Genomic DNA, 19,236 nt, shown 5'->3' with positions numbered 1-19,236 from the left:
CTGGAGGGTACAGAATCACAATTGTCAGAATGGTCAGCTCCTGACCTAAGCAGATGGCCAAGAAAAGGATTATGAAACATAGTCAAACAAGGAAGAAATTGGTATACAGTGAAATCAGTCTGATTTCAAACCTGATTTAATTGTCCGATGGAAAAAACAATTTAATCCTGCGTGCATGGCATAAACGTTAGAAATTTTACAACTGCAACAATAAAGGATTGTACGGGATAAGCACAGAAACATGTTGCATCCCAATAGAAAATGCTTTAAGAATTAAGAATAGAAAATTGTATTGGCTTACTATGAAAATATGTGCTGCGTTTAGGGAAATGATTTTCTGTTAACTTATGACAGATTTATCCTATAATGTAACCGACCAGTATATAACCCCCAAGATAAACATTATATTTTGCTAGACTCAAATGTAGGTTATGTTCTTTAAAACTCTTTTTTAATGAGTTCCAGGTGGCTTCTATCACTCTTTCAGATGCTTAATGTCCACTTGGATAGAGTACCTATTTCTTTGCACTAAAAATCAGTCTAACAAGAATTAATTACCTAGATGCAGCAGATATTAGATAGCATATGATTGGTTTCATTCCTCCACTTCTGCATCATGGCGTGTTCATGTTTTGCTGGCAAGATAATCGGAAAACTCAGTAAAAAACTATTGTGACAAGGCGGCATTATATAGAACGAGAAGAAGGGAGAAAATGTGTGAGAAGGAGAAAGAAAAAGTGTGATAAGGAGAAAGAAAAAGTGTGATAAGGTGAAAGAAAAAGTGTGATAAGGAGAAAGAAAAAATGTGATAAGGTGAAAGAAAAAGTGTGATAAGGAGAAAGAAAAAGTGTGAGGAGAGAGAAAAAGTGTTAAAACAAGAGTAAGAAGGAGTTCGAGTTACCTGTGTGTGTGTGTGTATATTTATATAATTTTGTTTTTCATATTTTGCCCTTTATGTATCATGTTGTGTCATGGGTCACTGTTTTCTGCATATGTCATGTACGACGCTGCGGACCCTTTGTGGCGCCTTATAAATTAAAGATAATAATAATACTGTAAAATTTACCATGCTGGGGCTGCACTGGGAGCCCCAGCGTAGAGCCCTTCAGCAAGGTAATTTACCTCTTCACTGGCAGCCTAACGCTGCCAGCCAATGGAAATAGTGCTATGTGCGAAGACAGAGAGGCTTCAGCTGGATCACCATCCTTGATGAATTACCTATTGCTGCTATCCCCATAGAGGTCATCACCCAATAGTACATAGATCCCAAAGTGTGAGAAGAAAAAAAGTAAGATTATGGGGCAGATTCAATTCCCCACGTTGCTCTGAAAAACAACATGGCCACCGGGCTTTTCAGAAAATCTCCGCTGATTTTATCTAGCAGCTCTATGGGCTGGTAAATAAAATCTGCGGAGATTTTACCGTAGTAATGGTAATTTTGAAACGCTGAAAATTTAATTTGCCCCCTAAGTGTGTGAAAGAGAAAGAAACATCAATAAACATTTAAAAAGAAAGGAAGAAGGAGAAAGAGTAAGTGTGAGAAGAAAAAAGAAGAAGAGAAAGGAAAAGAAAGTGAGAATAAGAGAATGAGAAATACAGTAAAATAAAGGTAGTTAGCGCGTTAGGTCATATACTCGTACACTCTTGCAGGACACATCACAATGGGCTATCTAGCCTTGAATTAGAGTGGGGCCTCAACACATCTGCTTTACTTCTGAGGAGGGTGAGCTATTTTAACCTTTTGTTCTCATTTCAAGAACATTCTTTGCAGAAGTTGTAGCTACAGATGTATGAAGCATTAAACTTGACAACTGCTTCACCACTCTGCTATCCATATAACACAGGGAGGGGCTTTATGGAAACACGTTGCATTGCTGAGGTTTGCCAAAGCGTTACGTCTGAAATACCTTTTTTTTTTTATTTCATGCAGTAGTGTGTTCTACTGACACGACCCATTGATGTGAATGAGAAAATTCAGTAATAAATAAAATGGCCAGTGTGGCCCCTTCATTAATGCATAACTAGCACCAGTGTTATAACCTGCGAATGGCAGCGAAGGCTCGTACGGCTTCATTCAGTAAAATGTCATTTAGAGGCAGAGCTCCGTAAGTAGCAGTCTTATGGTTTGTTATTTCATTTTCCTTTGGTTTATGTTGTGAATGAAGGTTTCCTATGAACTGCATAAAGAAGATGTCCTCTTGGTTTAGCAGCGTAATAAAAAGATGAACTGCTCTGAGGGTCTCTATTTTAATAAAAATATTTTTAAAATGGTATGTCTATTTTTTCTATTAGGTTCTAATGATGATGATGATGATGATGAGTCACTTTTACCTTTGCAAACTCCCATTGTCCCATAGATTGTAAGCTTGCGAGCAGGACCTTCTCACCTCTTTGTCTGTTTAACCCAGTTTGTTTATTAGTTTACTATGTTTGTCCCCAATTGTAAAGCGCTACAGAATATGTTGGCGCTATATAAATAAATGATGATGATGATTGTCGGGCTACATAAGCTGCCTTGCAAAGCCCTCCACTGGCTCCCCATACAATTCAAACTGCTTACCCTCATCTACAAAGCCCTCTACAATGCCTCCAACCTTGACATGAAATACTCCACTTCTCGCCCACTCCATTCTGCTGACAACGTTCACCTCTCCTTCTCGCCCATCACCACCTCACCCTCCTGCCTGTAGGACAGAACTCCTTGTCCTCATGGAGAGATTTCATTACATTCTGCTCTGTGTCTTCTCATGTAATTGCCATTTTCTCACACTGGTGCAATTATTTGTTCTCTTGCTCCTATATCTATTTGTATGATGTAACTGGTACGCCTCTGTTACCTGCAATGCTGACTGTGTACCGCGGTACCTCATTCATAAACATTGATAATGATGATAGTGAAATAATGATGATAGTGAAATATATAATCTGGCGCTAGCATATAAGCATTACCGCAATCTCAATTATGAAATGTAAACCACTGTTCACCCAGGCATCCAATAGATAAGATCGTATCGTATGTCAGCTGATTTGCCCGATTATTGGACGAAAATGCTCCAGTGTCTACCTAGCCTAACTTTGCCTTACCAATTTTGCCACCACCAAGGTTTTTGTGAAGAGCTGACATTCTTACTCGGAAGACTTTGGTTCTACCGTAAACTTTAAAACTAATCTATCACCATTAACTTTCCTCAGATTTATCACAAACGGAAATGATCTCCCCTGTTTCAACTATGTAGCATTTTTAAAACCAATCTCTCTGACATGTGAATTTGCAAGAACAAATTAAATGTAATTTAATACTTAAAATAAATCCACAATGCTTCAGATAAATCAGTTAACAATGACTGAGATGTTCACTGACCCCGTGTTCTGGTTTTGGTGTTGGATCTGGATTAACTTCGTGTTTTGGTTTTGGCAAAACCGCCCTCTTGTGATTTGGTTTTGGTTTTGGATCTGTGTTTTTTAGAAAAATAGCTAAAATATGCTACAATCACATAATTTTGCTCGTTTTTTATTCCTACAATATTATTAACCTTAATAACACTAATTTCAAGTCATTTGCAATCAATTTTGACCACCTCACAGGTCACAATATTATTTTCATACACATTCAAGCAAAGACTGCAGCATTTCTTGCCACTGATAAGAAGGCCATTGTCATGCCTAGGCATAAGACCAAAAAAATCCACCTTTTATGTGTGGAATTATTTTTACTCAAATTCTGACAATAGTTGTCTAGCCATTTGTAGCATTGTAAAGCCACAGACAGTAGATGTAGGGGCCTTAACCATCTAGGATCCTCATCCATCTTACGCCATTTGAAGAGAGTTCATGAAAAGCTTTTGTGAAAATCATAAACTTATGCTAAAAAATTACAACAAGCAGTCCAGCATCAGCTACCTCCCTTATCTCATTTAGATCCCAGCACCTGCAATCTACACCCCCAACACCTTCATCATCAATATCCTCACAAGTGATCGGAGTTAGTCCTACATCCAACTTGCTAAGACTAGATGACTCCTCCCCTATCCAGGACTACTCAGAAGAATCCTTGAGCATTAGGCCCATTGCTGTTGCTCCTCCTGCGGCGGGTGAATCTTCCACCCAGAAGCAGACCAAGTAGAAGACTACTAGTAGTTTCCAACAATGACTGTTAAACAATCCTTTGTAAGAGGAAACAAGTATGAAAGCTGTCACCTAGTCGCAAAGCGGATCACAGACGCCATGGGGACTATGCTAGTATTAGATCTGCGTCCAATATCCACTATTAATGCAGTTGGTTTTAGACAGTTACTTGAGGTCTTGTGTCCCCGTTACAAAATTCCTTCACAACACCATTTTACAAGAAAAGCTATTTCTCACCTCTACCAGAAGGTTCTAAAAATGTAATAATTGGGCTACAAAATGCCAGTCTACCCACTGTTCACTTAACCACAGATATGTGGACAAGCAGAACTGGGCAAACTAAAGATTATATAACTGTGACAGCCCACTGGGTTGGTGATTCGCCTTCACCAGCAGGAAAAGCAGCAGCATGTACCCAACTACATCTCATTTTTCAGAGGCAGACTACTCTGTGTATCACCGGCTTCACTAAGAGCCATACAGCTGACAATCTGTTACAAAAACTAAGGGATGTCATTGCAACATGGCTTATCCCGCTTGGACTCTCCTCAGGATATGTGATTTCTGATAACGCCACCAATTTTGTGAGAGCATTACAGGCTGGGTGAATTCCATCACATTCCCTGTTTTGCTCACACAATCAACTTGGTGGTGCAGAGCTTTTTAAAAAATGACAGGGATGTGCAGGAGATGCTGTCTGTGGCCCGTAAAATATCTGGATATTTCCACCATTCTGCAACAGCGTGTAGGAGTTTGCAGCAGCTACAAGAACAATTTAATTTGCTCTGCCACCAACTGAAGCAAGAGCTAGTAACAAGGTGGAATTCCACTCTGTATATGCTTCTGAGGATGGAGGACCAGCGAAAAGCCATCAACACTTACCCCCCAAGCCATGACATTGGGAAAGGAGTGGAAATGTATTATACTCAAGCGCAGTGGAGAATACTTTCCGTGTTGTGCAAGGAGCTAATACCATTCTAATGGTTTCAGCACCTACTCTAATGTCGGGGTAAGTCTTGTCGGGGTAGTCAGCATCGATATGCTGACTACCACCATGTTAAAGTGTGCATGTCCTTTTTAAGATCCAACATAAGGGTGTGTGGGAGGGCCCAAGGACAATTTCCTCTTGCACCACTATTCCTTTCAGCTACCGCTGTGTGCCAATGTTACCTACATGTGTTATATACTGTTGTGTGCTTTGCAAAACTCAAAGACACCCATTGATGATGCAGATGACTCAACACAACATTTTGACATCTGGGGGTAAATGTATGAATCTCCGGAATCTTCATCTCCGGCGTGTTCAGCCTCTTCAGCGCTTAAATTTAAAGCGGCGCTGCATTGTAAAGGGAAACTTCCCTTTACAATGCAGCGCCGCTTTAAATTTAAGCGCTGAAGAGGCTGAACACGCCGGAGAGGAAGAATCCGGAGATTCATACATTTACCCGCTGGTCTGGTCTACTGTAAAATAATTGACCAAAAAACGTGACACCTCTGCTGTAACTAAACCTGATCCTATGATCAACTATCAACATCCAAAGAATGGTGAAGGATTATTATAATTATTTTTTGACTGGTATAAAGACAACTGTTTTATTAACAAAGAACAACGTTGCTTGTAGAAGTAATGTAAGCATGGATGTCTATATAGACGTGTATATGTATTACTCAAACCTTCCACTTTGCTGCTGTTTCATCAGTATTGCACAAAGTCTTTGTAATCTGCACTTTACGTCAAAGGTACCTAACTATATTTTAATTTTTGGGGAATTGGGGCTGATTCGCTGTGATGACCGTGCTTTTTGCTGTGAATGTCAATGGCTCTTTTTAGTGCACTGAAACTGGAACAAGATCCGATATACTCATGTCAGAGTGATCACAGACAATTTTTGGACTCCTGGCAGATTTATCCTTCTGAAGTTTGTTTTCAATCAGCCGTTCAATTGCTTCTCTCTCATATGTGTGACCATATACTTTGTTTTTCACTGGGTTCACCATCTCCAACTGTGTTATAGGAGTGCTCTGGTGACGGCGATCTCTTAGTCTCATCTTCCAAAGCTTCGTCTGCAGGGGCCGGTGACACCCATTTGTTTTCTCAGGTCTCTTAGCTGTTCTTTAAACTGGACATATTTATCATCCTGCCTCAGGGCCTCATCTGTATTATTCTTCTGAAGTGCAGTGTATCTCTCGTGTACAAGCTCCCTTAAATCCGGGATCTCATCCGGTGGGTCACATTTTAACTTAAGTACGGTCTCCTCAACTGCATCTATATATTGGTTTAAATCTCTGTTCAATGCAGCGTATTCCAATATGACAGATTCCATGCTGCCCACATGTTCCTTGTCACAGTATTTTTGAAGACAATGCCATTCCACTTGTATTATCTATTCCTGTGTCTACATAAGTTTGGCAATTCTTCAGGGATGAGAGGGAGGTATCCACAGAGTAGAAGGAGATTAAAGATGCAATACGAGAGGACATGGTTTAATAATGTAGATTTCATTGACAGCACTGTTAGGCTTAAGGCAGCTAAGCTATTGGTAGCTTGTTTTGTGGGGGCCCAAACAAACCAAGCACTTTTGCCACAAAAGTGGCACTCCTTGTCACTGGAATGCTTGCTTTGTTAACTCTACATGTCCTTTTCAATATCACTATCTGGGTGGGAGGTCCCAAGGACAATGCCATCTTGCACCACTTTTCTTTACTGACACTGCTGTGTGGCAATGTTTCCTAGATGTACTAGGAACTGCTGTGTGTTTGTATTGTTGCTCTGTCGCTTAGCATCCAGCCAGGTTGCTGCAGTCTTTGTCCGAAAGTGTATGAAAATAATATGGTGACCTGTGAGGTTGTCAAAATTGACTGGAAATGACTGGAAACTAGTGTTATTGAGGTTAATAATAATATAGGAACAAAAAAAGAGGAAAATTGTGTGATTTTAGCATATTTTTCCTATTTTTCTAAAAAATACAAATCCAAAACCAAAACACGTGAGAGCGGTTTTGCCAAAACCAAAACATGAAGTTAATCCAGATCCAAATACAAACCCAAAACATGGGGGTCAGTGAACATCTCTAATCTTTATATAGTACCCTACAAGAGTGCTATCTCAGGCTATTAGCATTGTATGATATTTTTCAATCACTTCCCATTGGTTTTTACTATATGTCATTACCCTCCTTAACCACAGGAGGGTGAAATATTCCCATGTATTCCAGTTCACTATGCTGATATAGGTTACTGCATCCCAGTTTTCATTTATATTACTAATTCTGTCTTCTATTATTCTCTGGAGTTATAAACCACCCCCCTCATAGGACCATGATGGTCACTCATTATTAGGTTCCTGCTTCCTATTCTCAGAGTGCTGTAACCTATTAAGGCGGCATTGTTAAGAGCTGGGCACTGATTAAAGTAGAAAACACATTTGAGGTGTGTAGCCCAACAAGCGCACTTGAAAAAGCACAATAGCGAAACAATTTTTATGAGTCACAAACCATTTTACAGAATTTACCCTCATGTACAAGTTTTATAGTCACAGCTTTTGAAGTGACCACAGCTGCCTGCTAATATGTATCACAGTGGCTCTCCATTATAAGTCAGTGATCCAAAAGCCATAGTAGAGATCTAAATGTTTCACAAGTGAATGAAAGTCACAGCTGTGAGCATTTGATTGGCCGCGAGTTTCCATAGGAGCCCAGTAATGAAAACTTCACTAGTTTTTGCTAGCATCTGTATGTGTATATGTGAACAGTGGTATAGGCAAATAATCATATTTGTCTACATCCTAGTGAAGTGGCCGAAATGGGACCAAAATTAGGGTTTGCGGCACCATGTACCCCCCCTCCTCCCGTGTACTTGTCACCTGGCCTGCCCTCTGGGGATCTCCTGGAGGAGATATTTAAAAATCACAGCCCCTAGACTGTCCCAAAGCTAACAGAGGAAATGCCTAAGAGTATCCAGAACATGCATTTGATAATACAACTTAATAGTCCATACAATGCAATAGTCCATACAATGCATACAATGCAATTAAAATAGGCAATTATCCAGAGAAAATATTAATAATAATGAAATTTAATTATCTCATGGTGACACAATCTCATCACTGTGGCTCTGCCCCCTACTGTGCAATGCCTCTTCAAGCCCAGCCTCCACTATTGAAGTGGGTGGGATGTAGAAGGGAGGCCTGCTCTCAGGAGTCCAGGAGACTCCCCGAAATGTGGGACTCTCCCAGATATTCCGTAACTGTACGTATGGTAAGTATGACTTATCCAGAGAAGAGATGGGTGTGAAAATTAATCTAGAGAAAATAAAAGTGAAGAAATGTATACTGTATGATTATACAGTAATAATATAGATAAAAATAGATGTATGTTGACACTAGTAATTAGAAATTTTGGTGCCCTGGACGATACAGGGCACCGGCGCCCCCCATCTAAGTGGGAGTGGCATTTGACAAGTGGGTGTGCCTAGCACTTTACTGAAAGAATAATTATATGCACACACACAGTGGTATATTTCAAAAATATATAGCGATAGGTATTGTAATATTTTATGCAGTTAAGTTAATATGTGTAGGTTTAAGTGAGTTTAATATATTGTGATCTGTTGAGAGAGAGAGATAGAGAGAGATTGATTTTCACTTACACGACTTTGAAGCTTCAACCCTTAGGTCCTGCAGTGGAACGCATGTGTGTACCACTGACAGGAAGTTCGGCATTTCAAATTGCCGAACTTCCACTGCGGGACTTAAGGGTTTAAGCTTCAAAGTCTTGTAAGTGAATGTGAATGTCTCTTTCTCTCTTGGAGGCAGGTATGGAGGCAGGCAGCGGGCGGCTGCTGCGCCCCCTTGGCCTTGCGCCCTGGGCGACGGCGCCACCCGCACCACCCTCGTTACGGCACTGGTAATAAGTTTCTGTATTTATTACGGTTTGTTGTTGTAGTCCTCCTTACTCTTTGCTGTGCTAGCTTCCAGTCCTATCCCAACAGCACAACAGAGCAGAATGAAATGAGGGTCATTCTCCCAGCTCCATTAATATAGACTTTTAACTTACAAAATGTAAATTTAGTAATACAGTGCTGAATGGCACTAAGCGGAATGACGGAGCAAAAGTGAAACAAGAAGATTGTCATTATTGAAATTTTGCACCTTTACGAAACAGCCTGTTCTGTCGGAAAAATTTTTTGCATAAAAATGTTGCTTAAACTGTCTCATTTCCAAATATTATCAGTCAGCGGTTCTTCATATTTTTTGCCATGGATCCCTCTGGTAGCCTAGTGAAGCCTATGGACACCTTCTCTTAGCTCATGCGCCTATCCATATTACAAATATGATATGCAAACATATGTGAATTCTATCGGTGACCATGGGATATATTTACTAAACAGCAGTTCCTACAAACCAAAGATTCTCTGTGCTTTACTGTAATTTTTTTAAATGGTAATTTTATTAAGTACAAAGCCCATTGGGCTTTGTCTTTAATACGACAGTTAGTGGTATAACAGTATTATATTGTACGCTCCTCTGAGCAGGGCCATCTCTCCTCCTGTTTCCACCACTTCTAACTCTGCTCTCCAGCTACTTTGCCCTCCTCCTCGAGGACCCTCCTCCCCCCGTCCCCTCTGGGGGTCTCCCTGTCTTCCGCGCCCTCCTTCTTGGGCTCCGTTGTTTGCCGATCCTCCCTCCCCCTTTCCCCGCCCTCACTAGCTGTGCATTGAGCTTACTGAGTTACTGTGCTTACTGTTTACTGTACTGTGCTGTGTCACCTTGTATTGTAATTCGTTTTGTCCCTGTACGGCGCCACGGACACCTTGTGGCGCCCTATAAATAAAAATTAATAATAATAATAAATACAATACAGTAAACAAATAAATAAATAACACTACAACTATAATAGAATGCAAGTGGTATATTTAGCACAAGTTGAAACGTGTGCCCATTAGCATGGGCACAACTGACAGTATTAGAGCCACTGAAAGAATTGCAAAGACAATGGAGTCAAGAGGCAGAGAGCCCATGGAGTAGGTGATGAGAACAGGAGGGAAGAGGGCCCTGCTCAATAGAGCTTACAATCTAAAGGGAAAGGAGCAGACAAAGGGTTGACACATGAGGGTAGCAAATATAAGCAGATTTGAGGGCAACAAACAAGAGTGGGAGAGATGAAGGATGGAACAGAGTGAGGTGTACTACATGATGAAATGGTTAAGCAAAGGATTGGTAGGCTTTTATGAACAGGTGGGTCTTCAATGACCGTCTGAAGCTATACAGGCTAGAGGATAGTCTGATAGAACGAGGGAGATGGTTCCAGTTGTGGGGGGCAGCACAGGAGCATTTCCTTCCCTCTTACCAGAGGGGAGGAAATGTGTCGGTCATTGGCCTGACCAGATAGGGCGGGAGGGAGTATGTATGGAGATGAGGTTGGAGATGTACGGAGCAGTGGAGTTGGAGAGGGCCTTGTACATGAGGGTGAGGAGTTTGAAGAGGATTCTGTAGGGGAAGGGGAACCATTGTAAGGCTTGTCAGAGAGGAGAGGAAGATAAGTCTAGCTGCAGAATTAACAATCGATTGAAGTGGAGCGAGATGGCAGGGGAGGTTGCCAGTAGTTAGACGGTTGCAGTAGTCGAGACAAAAAATGATCAACGAGTGGATAAGAGTTTCTGTGGCATCCTGGGAGAGGAAGGGTCTGATATGAATGATGTTGCAGAGCTGGAAGCATCAGGATTAGGCAAAAGATTGAGTGTGGGGGGCGAAGGAGAATTCAAGAATGACACCCAGGAAGTGGAGTGTGGGAACAGAGGACATAGTGATGTTGTCAACAGTGATAGAGAGGTCAGAAGGGAATAACACTCTTGATGAGGGAAGACATTTAGTTCAGTTTTGGCCATGTTAGGTTTGAGAATGTGTAAGGACATCCAGGAGGCAACTGGACACCCAAGAGGAGGGAAGGGGAGATCAGTAGATAAGAGGCACAGTTGAGTGTTGTCAACAGAGGTGATACTGGAGGCCAAAGGAAGGGATGAGTTCTAATTATGCAGATAGTGACTGCTAATTTAGCAGAATTGCTTGTTAGAAATGCAGGGATATGTGAAGACAAACACAGCAGCAGGTCATGTGATATCACCGCAACTCAAATTCCTGTAGACTCAACATTTTGACCTACATCACATCTAAATAGGACGCTGTACTAAAGATGTGATAGGAGCTACAGCTGCTTATAATGAAGTGGGAGTTTATAGATTACCTTTTAACAGAGCTGCAGTGGAATGTGAAGGTAACACTGAACAATTTATTTTACCTCAATGGTTTATACCTGAAATGTCAGTTTTGTGGATTAAAGGTCCTTTAAGTATTGTTTTCCAAATAATATAATATTGTTTGAAAATTAGGTACAAAATAATGCAATAAATATAATTGATGGTTTATTACTTTGCACTTCACAATATTTTAGCAAAAACAGTGAATCAAAGGTACCCATCATAAATGACACAATTATTGGTTTGAAAATCAGAAGCAAAGAACATCTGGTTAATGCCTCCAGACTTTAGCACAGAGTGGTTTATTTAATAATAGAGCACAATATTCACGAATGATGTCATAGCAAACGGATGTTAGCTTTCATTTTGCAACCTGTACTACAAAAGTGAGTAATAGATTAACTACAGAGTTATTGATACAGGGTATAGCTATAGAGTGTTTCAAGGCATGTTACATGTGTCTATTAATACCCTGTGTGATGACTATGTAGTATATCTAATTGCTGATTGTTATTTTTCTGTTGAATTCATGTATGATCATGTGAATATATTATGTAACTCAAGCAGAGCAGAGGTGAGAGATTCTCTGAGGGGCCCAAACATATATCTTAATTATAGATAATTTACTTTGGAAAGCTCTGTGTCATTTTGGGAAATAATCTGACTTAATTGAAAGTGTAATTTCTAAGGTGGTGGTGAAGAGCCTGTAAGAAGGGTTTAAAATCTTCTGATTTAGACATTACTGTGTGCATTTTCATGAGGGAGTCTATCAAGACTGAAATGTCCCATCTTCATCCTTTGTGTTCCCTCACACACATCAAGTCTACCTAGTAAGTAGTTACTCTGATTTTATTTCCTATTGTATTTTCTGAAACTCATTTGTGTAAACATATTGTATGTCTTGTTATTAATTTTGTAGATAAGCCTTGGAAACATTTTTCAGATTAAATAAATTTAATCTAGTGTATTCTCCGTGATTCTTTGTGAACTTACAAAGCCCAGGGAGACTCATGCTACATGTGTATGTGATTTAAGTGTAAAACATTTTTAAGTGGTTCTGGTGAACATAAGGACACCATAATAAATACTTTATTGTGGCAGAAAAGGTGTATTCATTGCCAAGTGACTAAGGTGACGCTAGTCATGGCCAACTGTTCAGATTGCTGTATCTGGGGCAGGCTGGGCGTTCGTGACACCCAGATTTTTTTTCCAGTATGATTTTAATGGCTGGCATTATAGCAATATTTTTTTTTGCTTTACTTTCTTTAATGAACCAGGCCCGTTGAATCTCACTGCAGTTATGAGAAGTGGTAACCTGGTTAAGCCTTACTAAAGTTACTGGTTAATGGTGAATTGATAGGCTGTACCCCCTTACACAAGATAGTTGCCCTTTTTGTGTGTGGTGACAACTGCACATTAAGCAGTCCAGTGATTGCCAGTTTAGGGTGCATATAAGAGGTGATGGAGGTATATTAAAGATCAGCAAATTTCAATTCTAATATTAGTGGTATATAACAAACATGTCCTTCAAATAATATACTAGAAATAAATTAGTACAAATATTAACAAGATTTAGAACTGAGAGATAGACTAAGCCTGCTGGAGATTAAAAGCTGAGGTTTGCGTGCATAACGATTTGGATCACTCAGGGTTAATAAAGCAGGGAAGGTATGGTGATGCCTGGGAAAGTGTCATATGGGGGCAGGAACAAGGAAACAGGTATTAGGAGTGAGGAGTCAGTTAGCTCTCTTGGTTCCTGGAAAGCATCCCTCCCTCCCATTCCCAAATCCTAGGATCCAGTGTTCGCTAATTGGTTGCGGTGTGTAACCTTCCCGGATGGACCATTTGGTGCATGGACCTGGTTCTCCAAGTATGGGTACTGGTACAGGCCCAGAGGTATGATGAGCCATGGTGCACGGGCCATGGTATGATACAGGTGTGCTGGAATGGCCCTGTCGGTATGGTGGGTCAATTGGTGTGCCAGCCGTGGCATAGTACTGGTACAGGCCCTGAGGTAAACGGGCCACTTGGTGCAAGGGCCGTTGTATGGTACAGGTGTGTTGGTTCAGTTCCAGAGATATTTGGAGCCACTTGGTGCATGGGCTTGTGGGATGGTACGGGTGTGCTTGTTTAGTCCCGGAGGTATGTTGGGCCACTTGGTGCGCAGGCCATGGTATGGTACAGGTGTGCTGGTTCAGCCCCAGAGGTATTTGGAGCCTCTTGGTGCATGGACTAGGGTCCTGCGGCTGGTTCAACCTTACGCGTGGCAGGAGAACATGGTATAGGATATGCAAGGTTGCTGAAGTTTGTGCAAGTACAGCTCCTTTGGGCTGGCTTGTGGTGCATTACGATCAGGCCAAAGAGGTTCGGGTTCCAGAATGCCTGGGGATTGTTGTCCGAGTTAAGGTTAAACTACAAGAGTGCACTTGGGATATCGACAAGACCGAGTATGGTGGGAGTGTTTCCCTGCCACCATACCAGAGAACAGTTAGTTTCAATAAAGAAGAGATAATTGCCAACAAGTCGGTATGGTATCTTTTATTGCATTACATAAGTGTTAAGGTTAAAACTAACGGTCTATAGTTATGTTAGCAACTGTTAAGCATTTTAATACAAGATAAGCAAGAAGATCACAAATAGCAACTTTAACATATTTTGCATAGAACAATATGCCTATGTCACTGAATGTGATATATTTTTAATTTAGAGCTACATATCTTTTCACATCTCTTCCAGAGTCCACTAATGACACTCTCACGAGATCTCCTCAGTATGGAGATTACTGAGCACCGCGGAAGGACAACAGTGACAGGCTCAGCAGCATTGATCAATAATGTTGCTGAGCTCTGTCAAGGCCCCCCTGGATGCCTGAGGCCCCTGGGCTGTAGCCCAGTTAGACCTCGGGTTAATTCGACCCTGCTTACATATGCAGACTGGAGTCGACGTATTAAAGGTACAAGGAACTAAACATTGACTCTCAGAACAGGAAAATAAAGACTCTGTTGTAGCAATGGGGTTTAATTTCTTGAAAATCTGTAGACTTAGGATATTTGGCTTAACCTTTCTGCCATATCAGCACTGAGAAGGGAGCATTATTACATGTATACAGATCGAACACTGAATATATAGTAGGAAAATTGTCCTGATTTAATGTATTTGATGTGCCTTGGAGCTCATTTACGCTATTTATTGCATGTATGTCTGCTTAAATAAAATTACTTATTGTTAGAGTCCCACAACTATAGTTCGGGTGGTCTATTAAAGCTTTGATGCCATACGCGCTTTGTGCTATTCTACACAAGGCCACAAGCACTTTGGCAAGAATATAAAAAGTAGCACAGTGCCCCTGTCCATGCCTACATAATTAGAACATATACTGAGAACAGCAACACTATTATAAAGTCACACTGTCAGCCACATTGTCAGGCATACTGCCAGTACCAAAATGTCAACTGTATTAAACAGTCAAACCAATTACCAGGAACATGGCACAAACACGTTTGCCCATCTCTGGCACCTCATACACAGATATCAATAAAAGTATATTAAATAAAGTTATATTACCCCTCTCTCCAACTTCAGTGAACAACAGGACGCGTGCTGCCCCCTCATACCCATTTACTCTTGGCAGGCAGGGCGAATTATGATAATTATCCCTAGAAGGTAGGAGCAGAGAGTCAGTGACAGGAAAAAACAGCTTGCAAAATAGCAGGTGAACTAATAAAGAGGTATAAAGATAAATGCAGACCATTGGTCATATTATAAAAAATTAGCACATAAAAACATAAACAATAAGGAGGGGAGAAATATTATTAATACAAGACTAAAAAAGGTCAAAAATAGATGGTACATAGAGAATTCCAAAGGAGGTTGTTGGGTATGACATATAAACTGAACCTAACCAAATTGAATTTATCCATATTCTTTAACAAATTACTTTAAAACAAATTGCAATTTCTTTGAACTGTAGTACATCAGCTCCAAGTGGACCATACCTGAAACACAAATGTAAAAGTACCCGAGCGCTTCCTGGGTATCTCATAGTAAGAGGGGGAGAGATCGGAAGATGGATTAACGCAGCATAAAGACAGGACAGGTGTACAAGAACTGCAGTGACAGAAGAGGAGGTGTAGCAGAGAAATGGGAGGTGAGAAGAAGGCTGAGCTGACAGAGGAGGAAGGTGTCAACCAGGAACAGAAGAAGGGCAGTGAGGGTCAGACTGAGGCAGTAACTGAGCGGAGAGACTGCAAGAAGTTAGGATACAGGAGGTGGGTGGAGACCTAATGTATAAGGAGGAGAAAGGAAGAGACACAGACAGTATAAAGACCGGAGAGGATGTGAGCAGGACAGGGCAAAAAGTGCAGGAGAGAAACAGAGCGTGAGGCTGAAGAAGTGACCAGGACCTAGGGAGCGTGTAGGAGACCACCGAGATAATCAGACATGGCAACATGCTCCTTCTACCGGAACATCTATACAAAGATCCTGGCCAGCAGTCTAGTACCTGTCAGCGCATCGGTAAGGAATGACACTCCTCATATACATATATACACCAGCTGTGTAACGCACACATGTCCTGCAACCCTTCACAAAATAGCGCACACACACAGAGACACTACAACAAGTCAGGGTTCTGTGTCCTTGCCAAGGTCTGCACCCTCTCTGGCATAAGTCACACACAAGTATAGAAAGACAAATACCTTACAAAGCTTTGGTAAACATTAGGGAAGGTATACTAAACATTACAAGTTGTATAGTAAACATTAGCTCAACATAATGTTTGACACATTAGGGATGTGGGAATAGAGAACAATAGTTATTTGCATACCTTTTCTTACTACAAAAGGCTGGTATAGAAAGAAAAACTGGTGCTCATAATAAGCTAATCAATATTCAAATGATTTAGTGTTTTTCCAGATAGTAAAATGCTGAATAGTAACACATAATATACATTAATCTATTCTCAGTGTATTGGATGCACCTGAGAACAGCACACACATGCTAGCCACCTCAATTCGGTTGTAAAATGATTTTCAGTCATGCAATGTTTTTTGGCACTTAGGACAGGGGAGGGAAGGTATGTTATAATGTAAGTAATGTACAGTAATGGTGTATTTGAGGAATTACGTATGGATCCAGACATATACGGTGGGTTGTCAGGGACAGGTGTAAGTAGCCGATAATGATGATGAGCACCCAAGTTAGCAAACCGCTTCTAATTAGAGGTTTGCAAATAATTTTGCAGACGCTTGTTGAGACGTTAGTAGTCGGTCAACCGTAGATTACGATTTACCGAGCACATTGTAGCAAAGATAAAACAAAATGTATTTATATTTGGACGCATGTCGGGAAGTTCTTCCTTTTGTAATAGCTAGGTTATTCAAGTTTCAATAATTCTTCATAGCAATTGCTTTGGTAAATTCTAAAATAAAAGGTTTTTGCACATGTTCACAAGTTGGACGTAAGTGCCTGAGGGGTGGGTCCGGTGTTCCCTCTAAGATGAGCAATCTGGAAAGGAAAGAGTTAAAAGGTCACTCTAATGAGGGCTCCACCCGAAAGGTTTGCATTCACAGTCTGCAGGATGTTTCCTAGTAAGATACAGGTTTAACTCTATCATTTCCAGATTGCTCAGCTTAGAGGGAACACTGGGTGGGTCTAGTGTCTGCTACTCATTCAGAACTAGAAACATCTTCAGCTCTGAATATGACAGAATACACTTGCGGTTAACTTTTCCAATGGCAAATTACGCTTACACTTGTGTTCCACTGTGAATCAGGCTCAATATATTACTTTACCGATTGAAAACAATCATTGGCATGATTGAGTGACCTAACAAAATACCATCAGATATCCTATGTCCCATTAATACTATGTCCCTAGATGAAAATATCTTCATGCGAGGGCAAACGGAAGTGTCAATTTTAATTGTTCGATTCAATTCAATCTTTTGTATACCGCACTCTCTAGATCACAATTATTCGGTGTATAATGCAATAGTTTAATTTATAAAGAAAATGCATCACAAGTAAGCAAAGTCAGCCAGGTCATGCTGGGACATGTAGTTTTAAAAAAAGCTGAAGATCCTTCGGTTGCCCAAGCCTGTCCTGCAAACCAAAACATGAACGCACAAGATTCTGCACTTGCATCCTGTTGTTGTCATACTCTGATGAACACGAACACATACATTTGCTCAGGTACTTTATGTTTGTAACTTTATATTTTATAAACATATGCTTGTATGTGTTGCTGTGCTAGAGGTTTACTGTAAATAAACTACACAAGAACGTCATTGATTAGACAAGGTTCGTAATCTTATCTTTGCTGTAACCAATTTATCTTGAAAACTGCTATGCTAATACACGTGATTTAGGTATGTTTCTCATATATCATTATATGTGAGGTTACCGGTGCTACTGTGTCATATTAAGCATAAAGATTACTACACACTTTTTCCTAGATTGCCAACTTGACTTTTCAATTCACTTTCCTTGAATATATGTACCATGAGGTTATGTTTACCATTATATTATAATAAGGTTATTAGAATTTTGTAGATGGATACAACTTGGGCTTATATTATCAATTAGAAAACCAAGTCATGTACCTAGAACTTAAATGCGCAATGCCTTGAAAAAAAATTTTTTTAATTTTTTTTTTTTTTTTAACATAAATCACTGCAGCAGGCTATAAGAAGCAGTTTGGTATTTACATTTTTGTTGTTTGTTTCCTCAGAGTGCTAGTAATAATTTATAATTCTGTAGACTACCATGGCAATCAGTGTCACATGGCACATGATGTAGTGAGGGAATGGGCTTTAGAACATACTTGCCAACTCTCCCGGAATGTCCGGGAGACTCCCGAAATTCTGGTCAGTCTCACGGACTCCCGGGAGATCTGGCAAATCTCCCGGATCCCGCTACAGCCACCACTAACTGACGCGGTTCGCGGTGAATCGCGTCATTTTGACCCCGCCCCCACGTCAAAACGGCATTTTTGGGGCGGGGCCAAAATGACGCGATTCACTGCACCACGCCCTCCAGTCACGCCCCTCTTCCGGAAAAAAGATTCTAGAAAGTAGGTAAGTGTGCTTTAAATTGCCCCTCTGAGCTCATTTTTGTTGTGAAATACTCCCCCTGAACCCCTGCCTCCCCCTTTGCCCTCTCATGACTAATTTAGGGTGTGAGAGTCTCAATCTGTCATGTGACATGACTTTTAGAGGGTCTGCGGGTCTGTCTGGCAGCCATACCTGTTTTCACTTTAGAGATTTTGAAAAGGAGATGGTGATCTGTAGAAGTATAGCTAAGAATAATTATCGTGAGATGCAGGCTTAAAATGTACTTAACTTGCTTTTAAATGAAAAACAAAAAAACTGCAGCTTTTAAACACCTTCCTCCCTTGCTGCCGTTGTGCAGGTCTTCATCAATACTGCTTTAGACAGCTACTGGAGGCACTTTTGGAAAGAGGAGAGGGCAATGGCTGCCGTAGAAGGCAGCATATGATTGGTTGTGAGGCACACACAACCATATGCCACCATCTAACATAATAAACACACTTGCATCTATTCAAACCCGCTGATAACCGTTATCAAAAGCAGCACTGACAAGTAAGGGTGTATATACCATGCACTACAAATTGTGTACAGATTCTGATAGAATTTGCTTCCTTACTTGCACTTATCTGACAAACCCATGTAATGAAAATGTTGCAGGCCAGCTTTGCCTGAGTACCGGCCCCTAAGATTTGACATTCGTCTGAGCAGTCTGAAGTTCCACACAAACCAACCGATTGTACCCAGTACATAATGATATGCTACTGTTCTTCCTACTTATTTTCCAAATCCAACTACCTGTGCTGACTTAA

General features: G+C 40.7%; 1 protein-coding gene across 3 annotated transcripts in view; it reads left to right on the top strand.

Annotated features, from left to right (window-relative positions):
• Nucleotides 1-2,064: 2,064 nt before the first annotated feature.
• TMEM92 (transmembrane protein 92) overlaps nt 2,065-19,236 on the top strand; it is a 35,277-nt gene continuing 18,105 nt past the window's right edge. For 2 of the 3 annotated variants that reach the window (XR_012677706.1, XM_075177239.1), the window contains exon 1: nt 15,485-15,894. Coding sequence is in view for 1 of the 3 variants with exons in the window: in XM_075177239.1 (XP_075033340.1) it covers nt 15,820-15,894 (75 nt within the window). In the remaining 2 variants the exon portion in view is untranslated. Of the gene's footprint in view, nt 2,106-15,484; nt 15,895-19,236 lie in introns of those variants that run through there. The other variant, XM_075177240.1, reaches the window with a different exon arrangement.

The sequence above is a fragment of the Mixophyes fleayi genome, chromosome 6 (assembly GCF_038048845.1).
Source record: "Mixophyes fleayi isolate aMixFle1 chromosome 6, aMixFle1.hap1, whole genome shotgun sequence".
In the NCBI taxonomy this organism is placed as follows: Eukaryota; Metazoa; Chordata; class Amphibia; order Anura; family Limnodynastidae; genus Mixophyes; species Mixophyes fleayi.
This window is presented reverse-complemented; position numbering and strand designations above follow the sequence as displayed.